At 46.1% G+C, this 15892-nt stretch overlaps 1 protein-coding gene across 1 annotated transcript in view; it reads right to left on the bottom strand.

The window, feature by feature from the left end:
- Positions 1 to 15892, bottom strand: part of ADAMTS19 (ADAM metallopeptidase with thrombospondin type 1 motif 19) — a 1315906-nt gene that overhangs the window by 922177 nt on the left and 377837 nt on the right. Inside the window, exon 7 of the mRNA XM_078675613.1 lies at positions 13608 to 13647. Coding sequence (XP_078531739.1) covers positions 13608 to 13647 — 40 coding nt within the window. The remainder of the gene's footprint in view (positions 1 to 13607; positions 13648 to 15892) is intronic.

The raw sequence follows: 15892 nt of genomic DNA, 5'->3' as shown, positions 1-15892 counted from the left end.
TAATTGACACTTTAACCACATTCAGTGCAACCAGATAACTGTGAGGGACACTTTGTGCTTCTTAGTGCCATTTGAATTGAAAATTTAAAAATTCAGAACTCTAGTTCTACTGCTTGTATTTTTGTCCTTTGGGTGTAATTTTATTTCTTAAATTGTTGTCTATTTTTCGAAATAGATTTGGGATTTTTCTTGTGGTGTGTTTTTACTTTGTTACTGCTTAAGTACTGCATAAATACTTTAAACATTGCTTCTCAGTTAGTTCTGACTGCTTTTGCACAATCTACAAGAGGGTTAAGCACAGGTTTATTTAGTGACTTTTGTGGTTCACCGCATCAAGGATTGTGTTTATTAACGGAGTGGGGCTCTCAACCCCCTCTATTATTAACCCCATTTCTAACACTCTGGCAGGTATGACAGTTGTAAGATCCCCTTGTTCTCTGCTCTCTGGTGAGCAAGGCAGAAAAATGAAGGCACAAGGAGGATTTATTTAACTCACACAGGTGACTGCATGGTAAAACGAGGAATGCTTCATGCATGGGGTCTCAGTTACAAACCTAGCTCACTCTGGGTAGGAGAACTATTTTATGAACCATCAGTGACTTGCACTCTGAAACAGCAGAAAAACCACCTAACTGAGAGAGCAGGGAGGGCCTCGGAGGACAAGACGTAGGATCTAGCAAACAAACTGATGGATTTAAGAGAGAGCGGGTCTCCATGTTGAGAAAGTTACAGTCCTTGTAGAGCCAGACGGAGGATTTGCCTACTGCAGTGCAAGAACTCTAAGCCTTCAAAACCAAGATAGTTGTGTGACAAACATTATTGAGGCAAAGATGAAATGCTTGGGTAACCTACAGAGGGGACCCCAGATGAGAGTGTTGGGGTCACAATACAGATCCAGAATGCAAATCGGAAGGAAGAGATCTGCAAGGTTCTGAGTGAGCTGCTTCACAATGAGCTGAAACTGTTGAGTCTGTTCATAAAAGGTGAACACAGATTGCTCCAAACACATTAGGGAAACAAGAGGGGTATAGGAGGGGTAAACAACCTTTACAACGCAACTTTTACATCGCAGAGCCTTTACAACGCAACCATTACAACGCAAACTATTACAACGCATTGCTCTGGGGGGTGCTCTAGGATAAGGAATAGGTTAATTTACTATCCAATAACCTTCCCTAGTGTCCACGGGGACTGGAGTTGGAATAGTAAATTAAAGTATTCACTATCCAGCACCCCAAAGCACTATGCGTTGTAATGAACTGCGTTGTAATACTTGCGTTGTAAAGGCATGCGATGTAAAAGCATGCGATTGTAATGTCATACATCCGTATAGGAGGTACTGTACTACCCTTGTGGATGCTGAGAAGAGGAATAGAGTGGTCCAAGCCACGATTGACAAAGGTAATGTACAGGTTCGTTTTCCCTGCAATTCTTCCCTGAGACATTCGTTTTTGAAGAGAGCCTTTCTAGAGCTGAACAATGACTTACTGCTGAAGAGCATTGTGCCTTTGGTAGGATACCCAGCAGGGCTGAGATCTCACTTAGGAAGGAAGAAGTATATTTTTATCCAGGTGCTCTCAGGCAATTAACTTTTTGATAAATTGCTGACAGACGGAAATGAGTGATTGCAATATGCTGTTGAGTGCAGGTGTTGCCACCCTTTGAAGGGGGAACTAGACAGTGGGCTTGGGATCTTCCCTGAGAGGAGTGTAAGGGGTAGGTGCTTTCTCAAACATTACAAGAGATATTATATTTTGGGGTCTCATTTCCAATCCAGCACCTTCACACTTTGAGACCTATATTGACCTGGTGAGATTAGCTTTTGTTGCTCTAAAGCAGACAGAGCATTGCCCAATCTTCATTTGGTATCGGTTGAATTGTTTTATGCAGAGGGTTTGGGCCAGAAAGCGCTGAGACTTTAATTATATTAGTTATTGCTGAATTATCGCTTATGCATATATTACCTAATAAACACAAATTAAATGTAAATTTGATTTTAAATATGAAATAAGACATGTGAACTCCATCTTAAAATGGACATGACTGCACAAGTCAAAGCTGTCAATGCATCCTGCTTCCACACACTGACAATGCTGAAGAAAATCTTCAAATGGTTCCAATGCAGCACAAGATAAATTGTCACTCATGCCCTTGTCACCAGCAAGTTGGACTACAGGAACACCCCCTATGTCTGGATCATCAAGCAACTCACCAGCAGACTACAAGCCACCTAGAACACACCAGTCAGGCTCACCCTAATCCTTCCACACAGAACCAATATCAGACCACACCTCAGGGAACTCAACTGGCTCCCGATACAGAAATGCACTCATTTCAAACTCCTCTCACACACATTCAAGGCACCACACAAGGTAGGCCCACCTACCTGAACAGTCTCTTCTCATACCACATAAACACCTCCATTCCACAGAACCCATGCTCAAACACATCCCACGCATACAAAGAACTGGATCAGGAAAACGAGCATTCTCTTCCAATGCTTCAAAAGCGTTGGACTGAGGAACCGGGATCGATTTCTCAAATACGTAATACTAACAATCGATATGTTGTGATTAGCATGGTGTCACTAAACACCTTTAGATAATGCGCACACACATTAACATTGCAATATTTCCTTTAGTTAGCCATACATCACGTTGCGCTATTAACACGCCATATTATGGCCTTGCTGGAAGTCTTGCATTTACAGGCCCGTTTATTCCCTGCACCCAAAATCTTCCCCCTGAGAAACGAACCAACTGTTGCTAAAACTGCTGTTTCAGCTCGTTAGAGCCGCCAAGGTCGTAGGTAGCAGAAGAGGGGCCGATAAGCACATTCCGGGAGGGGTGCGGGTGGACTGTCTCTGAGACGGCAGAAGGGAGTCACCCGTTCGACCTTGCTAAATCTAGGATGAGCGAAACCAGGAGCCCATTGTGTGCCATATATGGGCTTTCCCTCTTGACTTTGCCAGTTCGTACCAATTTGTACTTTTCCATGTTGGGTTATGCTGATGCCAATGTAACGGTATATATGTGATGTACTGACAGGGTGCCAGCAGTCTTCTTGGCAGACCTCGTTGGGTGAGGCTGCGGGAAGCTCCTCTGGCAGAGTTTGTTTGACATAATAAACGCTTGGACCTTCTACACTGCCAACCGTCTGATTATTGGTAATGGGAATGGGATTGTGTAATGCTGTAATTATAATTGGGAGGTGGTAGAATAACTTTTCGGTACTTCAGTTGGCGACTCCGCCGGGACTCCGCGTTGGGGCCGTCCCTGTGTAATCACAGACGACGTAAAAAGGGGTGCTTTCGATCGGGGGGGTTGCAGACTAGACCAGCGAAAATTCGGGGTTTGCTCCGCCCTCCCGATTCAGAGGGCCTCAGCTGCTAGTAGCCCCACGCCGGAGTCCTTCGGGTGTAACCCGAGAACCAGCAACGATTGATTCTATCAAGAGTTGGCAGCGGAGAACGTTCCAGCAGACCTGCGTGCACCAGGTGAGTGTTGTGTCTCGTTGTGTGTTGGACTACGTATGCAGATCTGGATATTGGTACTTAGCATTTGGTGGCCTGTGGTCACGGAGAAACTCTGAATTGGCATTTGGTGGTTTGTGGTCACAAAGGGACTCTGGATAGGGGGTCCGATGGGGCAGTATTGAGACTGCACGTGCGGACGCTCCTGGTGTCTTTTGTGTAAGGAATACTGGAGATAAGGATTGCACGCCTCAGGGGAACTGCGGTTCTCGCTCGGCCGGACTGTTCTCGGGAAAGCCGATGGTTGAGATTGGGTAGCACTCGGACAAATCTGGAGCGACGCTAAAGGCGGGCTCAGCCAGAATAGTTCGGGAGGTGAACCATGAATACTGTCGGATGGCCTGTAGGCTGGTCTGTGGTTTAAAACCTGTGTAACTATCTCCAGGCAGTCTGAGGACGAGACTGTTGTTGGAAATATTCTTTGCATTTTTTTTTTTTTTTAATAGTAGCAGAAGAGTTCTCCGCAGGTGGGAGTCGACGGGCTCCACCTTTTTGATTGCATCTTTGTTTTTGGTACATTTTGTATTCGTGTGTTATGTCATCTTTCAACAGTACAATGCAAGATATGAGCGGGTTCTGAATGTAAACATGGCCATGAGAATGAGAGCGCTGTGATTGATTGACATTTGGTTCTGTTAATTTTGTATTTACGCTTAATTCCTTTTCAGCTGAAATAAAACAAAGGAAAGGGACATGCCGTGCCTTAGTAAGTTGTGTTTCGGTTGTGTTCGCAGCAATGATGTAAGGCTGGACGAGAGTCAGCCAGCCCCCCTGGAAGGGACGCCCAGCCACGATATGTATTGCAAGCACGGTCTTGGCCCCCTGATTTTTAATTCCTTATGGAACAAATACACTAAGGATAACATAGAATTGCAGTGGCCGAAAACTGGGTCTTTTGATGAAAAGAAGCTTCAGCATTTACAAGAGCGCCTCTTTGTTAAGCGTAGTCGACAGTCTATGTTTGACACTCTTAACAAATGGCAGAAAGAGGCAACGAGAAGGCGCATTCGTTCAGAAAAACTCCTCAAGGTTGAGCAAGGACAGACTATAACGCAGAAAGCTATCGCGCATGATAAAAGCAAAATAGAAAAGAATATTGAAATTGCAGATAGACAATTTAGACTACAAGTGGACCAATGCTACGTAACTCGAGGGGGAACGGAGGATGAGATAGAGGAACTGCTAGATGCTAGACCTCCCCCGCCATATGCCCCACAGCGCGTATATCCTGCGATCCCTGTCCAGCCCGAAGACAGGTCACGGGCATCCGCCCCAGATGAGCAGGGCTCTGTTACCTCCGTGCGAAATGCCGGCGTACCTTCTCCTCTGGGAAGGGGCCTGACCACGCTTGTCCCCGATGCCGCACCGGCACTAGCGCTCCCTCATGTACAACTATGTTCCCCAACTCCCGAGAGTATTTCTCCCTCGGTCTGTGTCGCCCCCGGTGAGCCGGAACAGACTCCGAGGGGGGGCGCTGGGGGGATGGACGGCAAACGACTTTTCACTAGATCGTCCGTGGGATATGGTGAGAAAGAGGTGTTAGAAGATCAGGCTGTTAGATGGGTAAGGAGCGATGCGTATTCGGTGACTGACATATGGAGTACGGTCAAGGATTTAGAACCGGTCATGCAGCAACACGTGATATTCCAAATGTCGAATTCGCTCATTTGGTCTTGGGAAGTCAGCTTCAGGGACGGGACTGCCCCTCAGATATTGTATAATATTCGGGATTGGTCCCATAAATTTAGTCTAACCCCGAATGAGGTATTCAAGAATATAGACACCCTGGTTCAATACCGAAGGAGATTATTCTTGAAAAGTCCACAGTGGACCACCCAGCATCCTATGCGAGAGGTCCATCCCATTTACCATCCCGAAGTCCCTGAACAACGAGACGGTAATCAGGCAATCACCCGGGCGGGGATAGCGGCTAGGTTCCAGGAACAATGGGTTTACACCCCTTGGAAAAGAAGTGAGGTCCTAGCCCTGAAATCCCAACTACCCGACCCCCGAAAGAATCCTACCGCCTACTACAAAGAATTGACTGAGGCGGCTGCCTCTGCTGTAATGACCTTAGCTGATATCGAGTTGTTCTTTGGGTTACTTGTACCCGTTGACATATGGCGACAGGTGCACGACTCTAATCATGCTGAACTGGGGGGGACATGGGAGGAGTTGAAGGGATGGGACCAGGATCGCAAACCAGGGGACAAACCCAGGGCTGAAATAACGTCTCTACCAGCAAAAATAATAGCCTTTATGCACACTCTGATTCCGCCCAGAAAGGTTGATTGGGATAAATTGTCATCTTGTAGGCAGAAGAAGGATGAAAGTGTGTCCGATTTCTTCACAAGGTTCGAGGAAGTTTTCATTGACTTTAGTGGGCAAGATTTGGCAACTGAAGGTGGAACTAGGTTGTTTGTTAACAGATCTGTTACAAATCTGGCCCCGGAGATTTCTGCGCGATTAGAGGCAGCGGAAAGTACATGGACTACCTCTACCCCGTCTGTGATACTAAGCATGGCCCAGTACTATGAGCATAGAGAGAACGAAAATAAAGATAAAGTGGAAAAGAAGAATAAGGACCTGAAGACTCGAGTATTGTTGCAGCAAGTGGTGCGAGGACAAGGAGGGGGGAGAGGAGGCCGAGGAATTCTGTCCAGAGGGGCGGGAACAGGCAGGGGTGCGGGAGGGGCCCCGACAATAGGTCTGAACCAGTGTTCTTATTGTAGGGAGGAGGGACACTGGAAAGCACAGTGTCCGTTCTTGCTTGCCCAGAGCGGAGCGGTCCGAGGGCGAGGACGAGGACGAGGCGGCCCCGACCGAAATGACATAAACAAAGAAGAAAGACCAGGCAAGTTGGAAAAGAACCATTTTGATTGTCCCCAAAGCAGACAGTACTACCATGAAGCTTATGAGTATGAGGATCAAGATGCCTACGCGACCGCATAGGACAGCCAGGGACAGAGGGGGGGCCAAGTGTCGATTCCGGTCAATAAAAGGGGACCTTATGTGAAGGGGGAAGTGTTGGGGACCTCTGAGAATTTCCTAATCGACACAGGAGCAATGAATAGTTCCGTTGCTCGATCATTGGTTCCAGGGGCGACTCTGTCCGGGCAAAATAATGTTTCAGTGGGATTCTCAGGAGTCTCAGTTGTCAGTCCCATCTCTAGACCTCTCCCTTTCACGATCGGTCCTACCACCATTGACACTCCTCTACTACTGACTTCGCATTGTGGGGAAAATTTGTTGGGATTGGATATGCTGAAGAAGTTGAATGCAACAATTCATTGTTCTGCATATGGGGTCTATTTAACGATTAGACCCTCTGTTGGTCCCGTGAAACAGTGTTTCGCAAAAGGTGAACGCCTTCCGTCTGAATTTGATGGCATCCCTGCCTCACTCTGGGCAACGGGGGATTCGGATGTGGGTAAACTGGATATCCCTCCAGTTCACATTACATTAAAACAAGGCGCAAAACTGCCACGCATCCCGCAGTACAAGATACCGCCGGCAGGAGAGCAGGCATTGCTACGCATTATTCAGGACCTGGTTGATAAAGGAGTAGTAGAGGAGACGAATGCTAATATTTGCAATAGCCCGATTCTCCCGATTTTGAAAAGAAATTCTGATGTTGGTGAGCAGGGTGCTGCTTACCGTTTTGTGATTGATTTGCGAGCTGTTAACAAGATCGTGGTGCCACAGTACCCTGTGGTGACTGACATCACCACTATCCTCACAATGATCCCGCCGACTGCCAAGTACTTTTCGGTCATTGACCTGAAAAATGCTTTCTTCAGCATTCCCATCCATCCTGATAGCAGGCAGATTTTCGGATTCTCGTTATCTGGACGAAGCTTCCGCTTCTGTCGCGCACCTGAAGGCTATACTGAGAGCCCGAGCATATATAGCCAAGCCCTTAAAGCTTTGCTGGATGATCTGGAACTACCGAGTGGCAACGTACTGTTGCAATACGTGGATGATTTGCTCATTGCCTCTGACACGGAGGAAGGCTGTAAGGAGGCCACGGTTAAATTATTGCATCACTTGGCCGCTTAAGGAAACAAGGTCTCCCTATCAAAATTCCAATACTGTCGACAGGAGGTGACCTACCTCGGTCATCTACTATCGAAGGAGGGTAGACGACTAACACCTGAACGCATTACTACCATTTCTGACATGTCTGTCCTTGCACGCAGCGTGAAGTTCGCGCTTTTCTTGGCATCACCTCTTACTGTCGCCAATGGATACCTATTTTTTCCCTTCTTGCTAAACCTTTGTTGCACTTGACTACGAAAGATGTGCATGAACCCCTACCCTGGACGGAGGAATGTCAGCATTCCTTTGACTCTCTAAAAACAGCTTTGTGTTCTGCTCCTGTCTTGCGCACTCCTGACTATCGTAAACCTTTTGTACTATATGTACACGAGGTCGACGGTTGTTCGTTGTCAGTGTTAACGCAGGACTTTGGTGGTAAGCAAAGACCGTGCACTTATTTGTCAGCCACATTGGACAATGTTGCAAGAGCACTTCCGAGCTGTCTGAGGGCCACAGCGGCTGTTGCAGTGGCAATCCGGCAGTCGGAAGGACTCGTTCTGAATTCTAATTTGACCGTGATGGTACCACATGCTGTGGACACACTGCTAAACAAAACCAAAACACAACGCCTTACAAGTGCACGTCTTACTGGATATGAATTGACATGTTTGCACCACACATTACGATTACTCGATGTGCAACATTGAACCCCGCCACGTTGCTACCACTCCCTGCGAGTGAACATAATACAGACCCCCATGACTGCATTTATCGCACTGAAGAAGAGACTAAAGGCAGAGTTGACCTTACTGACACCCCTCTAGATGACCCTCAAGGGGAGTTATTTGTGGATGGGTCTTGTTTTAAACTAGCAGATGGCACAACAACAGCTGCATATGCAATCACAACTTTAAAAACAATCGTTGAAACGTTGCGAGTACCCCACCGGTCAGCTCAGGCTGCTGAACTAATGGCCTTATTGAGAGCCTGTGAGTTGAGTGAGGGACTTGAAGTCAACATTTACACGGACAGCCAATACGCTTTTGGCGTGGCCCATAGCTTTGGGCGGCTGTGGAGGGAGCGGGGTTTCCTTACTTCCCATGGGCAGAAAATTCAGAATGGTCCCTTGGTGGTGCGATTGTTGCATGCCCTCACCTTGCCAAAAAGGGTAGCCATCATTAAGTGCAGTGCACACAAAGCAATAGTGGATGAAGTGGGAGAGGGAAATGCTTTCGCAGATCAAGTGGCCAAACAGACAGCACAGACCCCTATGTCAGCCATGTTCGTAAATACTTCTGCAAGATGGGTGGAGGACTGTTTGATAATACTATGGAAAGTGTGAGAGTGTTGCAAAAGGAAGCTACTCCCGCAGAATTAGAGAGATGGGAAAAGGAGGTAGGAAGGTTGGATGAAAACAACTGCTGGATTGATTTAACAGAAAGACGGCGATGGCTATTGCCTAATGCACTAGTACAGGCTGTCTTGACCATGGCTCACGGACCGGCACACACAGGAGCGAAAGGTATCTGTGGGCTCTTGGACCCAGTTTGGAACAACCCTAATATTCAAAGGACGGCTGTCCAGTTGGTCCAATACTGTATGGTCTGTTTGCAACATAATCCAGGAAAAGGGGAGAGCTTCTTGAGCGGGAATTTTGCACCTCCCACATTGCCTTTTGAAGTGCTCCAAATGGATTACATCCATATGGAGCGCGTCAATAATTTGAAATACGTTCTGGTGGTGGTGTGTGCTTTTAGCAAATGGGTTGAAGCTTACCCCACCAAGGAAAATACCGCAATGGCCACAGCTAAAGCCCTCTTGAAAGAGTTTTTGCCCCGCTTCGGATTGCCCCGTTTGATCTGGTCGGACAACGGGGGGCATTTCCATGGGGCCCTTGTCAAGCATATTTGCGAGGGTCTACACATTAAGCAGAAGTTCCATGCTGCCCGATATCCGCAATCAGCAGGGCTGGTGGAAAAATATAATGGCATCCTTAAGCTAAAGATGGCCAAAATACAGGAAAGCACTGGGTTAAAATGGCCTGACACCCTGCCTTTAGCTCTTATGTCACTACGTGTTACCCCACATTCTCGTTCTGGCCTCTCCCCGTATGAGATCATATTTTGTAGGCCTGCTAATGTATGGGGGGTACCCAGACCACGTTCCTTTGTGGATATTGAATACCCTATGTTGATTGACTATCTTTATGCTCTAACTAAAGACCTTCGTTCTGTTCATCAGCAGGTAACTTCTGTACTGCAGCCGCTGCCAGAGGGCCCCGGTCATCGACTGCAACCCGGCCAATGGGTATTGGTGAAGAAATTTGAACGCGATACCAGCCTGGCTCCAAGGTGGTCCGAGCCACGACAAATACTCCTGGCCACCAGGACGGCGGTTAAAGTAGATGGGAGAAAGCATTGGATACATGTCTCCCATCTAAAGAGGCTGCCTCTTCCGCTTCCTTTTGAACAACAACGCGCCGGGGGAATTCTGACGCAGGAAACAGAGAGAGCTGCTGCACTTGTACCCTTTTCGGACGCCTGCGAAATTGAACCAAGGCTAGAGGAGGAGAAGGCGAGACCAGATGACTTGGTCCCTACCAAATCTGCAAAAGCTTTGAATCCTGCTATCAGTACCCTGGCAAGTGAGAATTCTCATGTGCAAAAAGTACCTGGCATCCTTTTTCCGGATCAGGAAGTACCGGGTAATGTGCGATACAACCTACGGCCAAGAAAGCCAAAACACGGCACCTCAGACCCCGTCCTCAGGAGATAGGGAAGGACTTAATTGCATAAGACAGGGCTTGCAAGTTCTTTTTGGTCTGAGGGGCTGAGCGAGACACTGGACTGAACTCGGTGAGAGCTGGAACTCTGATCTTTGTGCTCTGTTCAGAAAGAAGACTCAAATCTGCATAAAAGGCCTAGGTTGTGCAACAGAGGTGAACTGGAGCACTGCTGGTTTCGTTTGGGATGAACGATAAGAGTCTGCCTGTGAGACTCCGACGGATACAAGGAGAAGAACCCTCTGGCAGGACGGACTGCTAGGCCTACTTTGGACTCTTAGCTAGAAATGTACCCTTTTGGCCGTATTGTTTTAGAAGAAGAATTCCCGATTGCCCCACGATACGTACCCTTTTATGAGCCAATGTTTTCCACGTGGACCACGAAGGTCAAGGTAGCATTTGTAGTAGTTATAGCCGTTATTGTAGCAGCGATTTTGGGTTTGTTTGTATATTTAGAACGTGTCTATCCGTTACAGAAGTTTTTGCCATCCACTGCTGCGCCCTCTGAGCTTTTTTTGTTTATGTTGGCACCCCACAAAGAAAGACATCGCCAGAAATATGCTAAAAATGTATTTGTTGAAATGCTTCATCAAACACACAGTGTCACCAACGCTACTGATTGCTGGGTTTGTGGGCTCCTACCATCTCTGGTGCATAACCATGATCTGTTTCTTTCACGTCCTTTATCCTACTTGGGTAGCTGTGAGGCTTGGTACAAATTGTTTTTAGCAATATACCGACACTGGGGCGAACAACGCAGGGATTTCGATGTTAATGAACAAGGCATCATTCTAGACTATGTTCGTGTGCACTATGGTTTCAACAAGACTGGAAATGGGGGACGGGGAGAGATAGACCCACAAGCATGTATACAACTGTACCTGGTAGCAATGAATAAGACATGGTTGCAGGATGAACTTTCTGATTTTAGAGATTTTAATGCTTCACAATACTTTCAGCTGTTTCTTGAGCGTAATGTTACTAGAGATCGTACTGTACCCATTCCTATTTTAAATGTATCGGCTGCATTCTGTGTGCAAGGGGTGGGTCGGATACAGATGGGAGATAGTATCTGCAATTATACCTTTCGACTGAAGAAGCGCATTAGCCCTCCCTTGATAACGCCACCAAATGTGTACTTTGTTTGTGGGGAACATGCATACACCTGGTTGCCACGTAATTGGGCAGGACGTTGTTACTTATCTTTCCTTTTCCCGCCGGTATACATAGCACCATCTGATTATCATAAGACGCATCAGCTACATCCAGCACGATCACTCCCTGTAGGCACCACTCCCACTACATTCCTCGACAGACAGCGCAGGCAACTCGATATGACTGAAGTGGATCAAACGGACACTTCTTTGCAGCAATTCACGGATTTCAGCAAGGGCTTAACACCCTTTTGGGGTCCTATATTCAATAGCAGGGAAATAAGGAGATTGTCCAGGATAGTGGAAAATGTCATTAGCATTACAACTGACATCCTCACGAACCTCACTGCGGAGCTTCAGCGACGAGACTCGTTGCGCTCCAGAACCGTATGGTTCTAGACGTTATCTTAGCTGATCGAGGCGGGGCATGCCGGGTGATTGGCAGCTCTTGTTGTGTCTATATTCCTGACTCCGCCCCCTCAGTCCATTTGGCCATCCAAAAATTGCACCGCATCGCCTCAGAAATGCACACTGAAAATGGGTCCTGGCCGCTGTCGGGTTGGTTTTGGGGACTCTTGTCGACCTGGGGATGGAAGTTGATGTTGATCCTGGGCGGGGCTGCTGGCATCATATTTACCTGCTATGTCTTGATACAGTGTGGTCCAGCTTGCTGCTCTTACTGTGCTTCCCGTATCACTGCGTTGTGTGTAACCAATCCTGTCCCTACTAAACACCAAATGTTGCAGAAAGAGATACATGAACTGATGGCCATAGATGAAGAAGTATTCGAAGACTAAATGCTTGTCTTTTTATTTAGCTCCATCACGCTAAAAGGAGGGTTTGAGGAACCGGGATCGATTTCTCAAATACGTAATACTAACAATCGATATGTTGTGATTAGCATGGTGTCACTAAACACCTTTAGATAATGCGCACACACATTAACATTGCAATATTTCCTTTAGTTAGCCACACATCACGTTGCGCTATTAACACGCCATATTATGGCCTTGCTGGAAGTCTTGCATTTACAGGCCCGTTTATTCCCTGCACCCAAAATCTTTCCCCTGAGAAACGAACCAACTGTTGCTAAAACTGCTGTTTCAGCTCGTTAGAGCCGCCAAGGTCGTAGGTAGCAGAAGAGGGGCCGATAAGCACATTCCGGGAGGGGTGCGGGGTGGACTGTCTCTGAGACGGCAGAAGGGAGTCACCCGTTCGACCTTGCTAAATCTAGGATGAGCGAAACCAGGAGCCCATTGTGTGCCATATATGGGCTTTCCCTCTTGACTGTGCCAGTTCGTACCAATTTGTACTTTTCCATGTTGGGTTATGCTGATGCCAATGTAACGGTATATATGTGATGTACTAACAGGGTGCCAGCAGTCTTCTTGGCAGACCTCGTTGGGTGAGGCTGCGGGAAGCTCCTCTGGCAGAGTTTGTTTGTCATAATAAACGCTTGGACCTTCTACACTGCCAACCGTCTGATTATTGGTAATGGGAATGGGATTGTGTAATGCTGTAACTATAATTGGGAGGTGGTAGAATAACTTTTCGGTACTTCAGGACGGTGTCCATCTCCATTTCAGAGCCTCCTCAGATCTTCTTGAATTCTGAAAGAAGCTGACAAATTGATTTTTCTACTAACCAACCTTTCCTAGGCAGAGCTATAAGCTCACAGACCGGCTCAGCACCAGGATACCCTCGCGGATGATAGCACGCTTTACAAACGCACTGAACATAACATAACAGGTGACATGTTAGGATCTTAAAAATAAATTGTAGAGTTTCACTGTGATATAGAGAGATTTTCCCACTGAGCTGTTTATCTCTGAATGATGCAAGGCCAGATTTCCAAAACTGCCACACATAAAATACAAAGCTATATATCTATTTAAGAAAAGAACACTTTTATCATATTTCTTGCTGATTAGGGTAGCATATTAACTTAGTATTATGATAAACAATCAACATGCTTCCAATGAGAGATATACCTTATGTCACAAACATGTGCTATGCACTAATTATGTACACTTAAACTCAAAATGTAGGTCTGTGCGACATACAGTCAAACAACATTAACTTTTGCCGTGTGCTCACTTACCAACAGTGTCACATGGTTCATCTTTGTGTACACAGAAATCCTTCCTACAATGAAACAGAAAATGGCAACATGTTAGAGACAGCTGAAGACTTTCAGATTTCTCGTGAGAATGTGACCAGTTTGCCCTTAGTTTAAGCTTATCAAATAAAAACATTTATTTTCAGTAAAATGCAAGAAAACTAAGGATGAGGTAAATAGGAAGTTAAAATGTGTTTATCGTTATTTAAAGAGACTGGATTTACACAAGTAAGAAAATATTTGTCTTGTCATTTCTTCCATTGGTGAAAGTTGCTGGTAATCTGTTTTGCAATTTTCAGAATGTGCCTCCCTCTATATTTTCAAAGCCAACTTTAGTTAGTAGTGTTGGTTCACTTTAAAAAATAAACATTTGTTTACCTATGTCTTCCTCTCTATTTATGTTGGGCTGTTGTTCCACCGAATTAATAAATGACCACAAAGCTGGCAGTCATTTATAAAGCATGGCTTCAAACCATCGTCACAGCAGTTCCTCTCAATGCAATCCCTGTTTGGGGCAGGGCTGCGCCAGCATGACGCCACCTTGCACACACGAGCATTCTTGTTTTACTCCGAAATGGGATTTTCTTTTTCAAAATAAAAAAGTAATGCTCCCCTCTCTATGGACGCCCTCTCCCATGGTGGGAGGGAGCATTATTTAGCTTTTACTGTCCCTCACTGCCAGGGTTTGCCTGGCGATGACGGACAGCTATCTGACTGATTCATAGATTGATTTAGATTGTATAGAGCGCAACAATTACCCGAGGGCATCAAGGCGCTATGGCTGTCCGTCCAGAGTTAAACCCTATCTATAAGCCCACCAGAGAAAAATAAATGTGGCCTATGGAGTATAGAGACAGGTTTTTAGTGGTTTTCTGGAAGATAAAAGCTCTGGGATAGCCTTCAGGCTTCGAGAAAGAGAGCTTCAATGTCTACTTGCAGTAATCGAGAAAGCTCTATCTCCCCATTTCTTCTTTCGGGTACTCATCATAGTAAGCAAGTGATGGTGTGACAATCAGAGGCCTCTACCTGGAATATGTCAGTAAAAACATATCTTTTATATCCCCTCTCGACTGGGAGAGAAAAAGGGCCCTATGAACCGTACGTATTTCTTTGAACATAATGCGTTTTCTGATGGGGAGCCAGTGTAAGTCTGCCAACCTCACAGCACCTGATTGGTATCTGGGAATATCAAGAATTGTTAGAGCAAGAACATTCAGTACTACTTGCAGTTTGTGCTGAGTGCTAATATTGGAGTCAAGATAGAGGGAGTTACAATAGTCCAATCCTGACATGATCAGGGCTAGTGCGACCTGTTTTCGTACTGGCTGCGTGATAAAAGAAAAATATTCCTAAGCATCCTTATGAGCCAGAAGCAGGTTGTCACAGTGTGATTGGCCTGGTCATTAAGTGCATTTTTTTTATTTTTAGCCTTCTCAACTGGGACAGGACATATGCCAAAGGTGTCTTGCCACCAATTGTTATTCCCGCTCACAAAGCAACACCTCGGTTTTATCATCATTTAATTTCAGAAAGTTCTGTCCAATTCAATCTGCAACTGCTGACATGCATTGAAAGAAATTATCTGCAGTGGCGGCAGAGTTCTTGGGGACCAACAAAATGATCTGTGTGTCATCAGCATATGATATCACACACATCCCTTAAGCCCGAATAATGGCCGCAAGTTGAGACACACAAAGAGTGTGGGGCTTAATGATGAGTCCTGCGGCACTCCACATGACAAGGAGAAGACCTCTGAATAGAACTGCTGTAACAGTACCATCTGTGATCGCTCCCCAAGGAAGGAGGACAGAAGAGCCAGTACCTGTTGTGTGATACACATGTTAGGAAGGTGATCAATCAGCATCGAGGGATAGATGGTATCAAACACTGTGGATAGGTCAAGAAGTACCATTGTCGCGCCTTGCGTTTCGTCCACTATTCTCCTAGTACAATCCGTGGCTGAGATTAATGCAGTTTCAGTTCCGTGATGTTTCCTGAAACCAAATTGAGAGTTATAGAGCCGTCCATGCCGTTCTGCAGATTCCATCAAATGGCCATTTAGAGGTTTATCGAAGATTTTCGATGGACATCCCACTTGTGAGATTGGTCAATAGTTTTTACATTCCTTGCTATCTAAATTGTTTTTTCTTAGGAGGTGCCTGATCACTGCCTCCTTCCATCGCCGGGGATAACAACCGGAGAGAATAGCTTTATTCATCAAGTTAGAGAGATATCGAGCCACAATACCATGTGTAAAGTTGCTGCCG

Source organism: Lissotriton helveticus, chromosome 2_1, assembly GCF_964261635.1.
Source record: "Lissotriton helveticus chromosome 2_1, aLisHel1.1, whole genome shotgun sequence".
Taxonomy (NCBI): domain Eukaryota; kingdom Metazoa; phylum Chordata; class Amphibia; order Caudata; family Salamandridae; genus Lissotriton; species Lissotriton helveticus.
The sequence above is the reverse complement of the archived record's forward strand: the minus strand, read 5'-3'. Positions and strand labels throughout refer to the sequence as shown.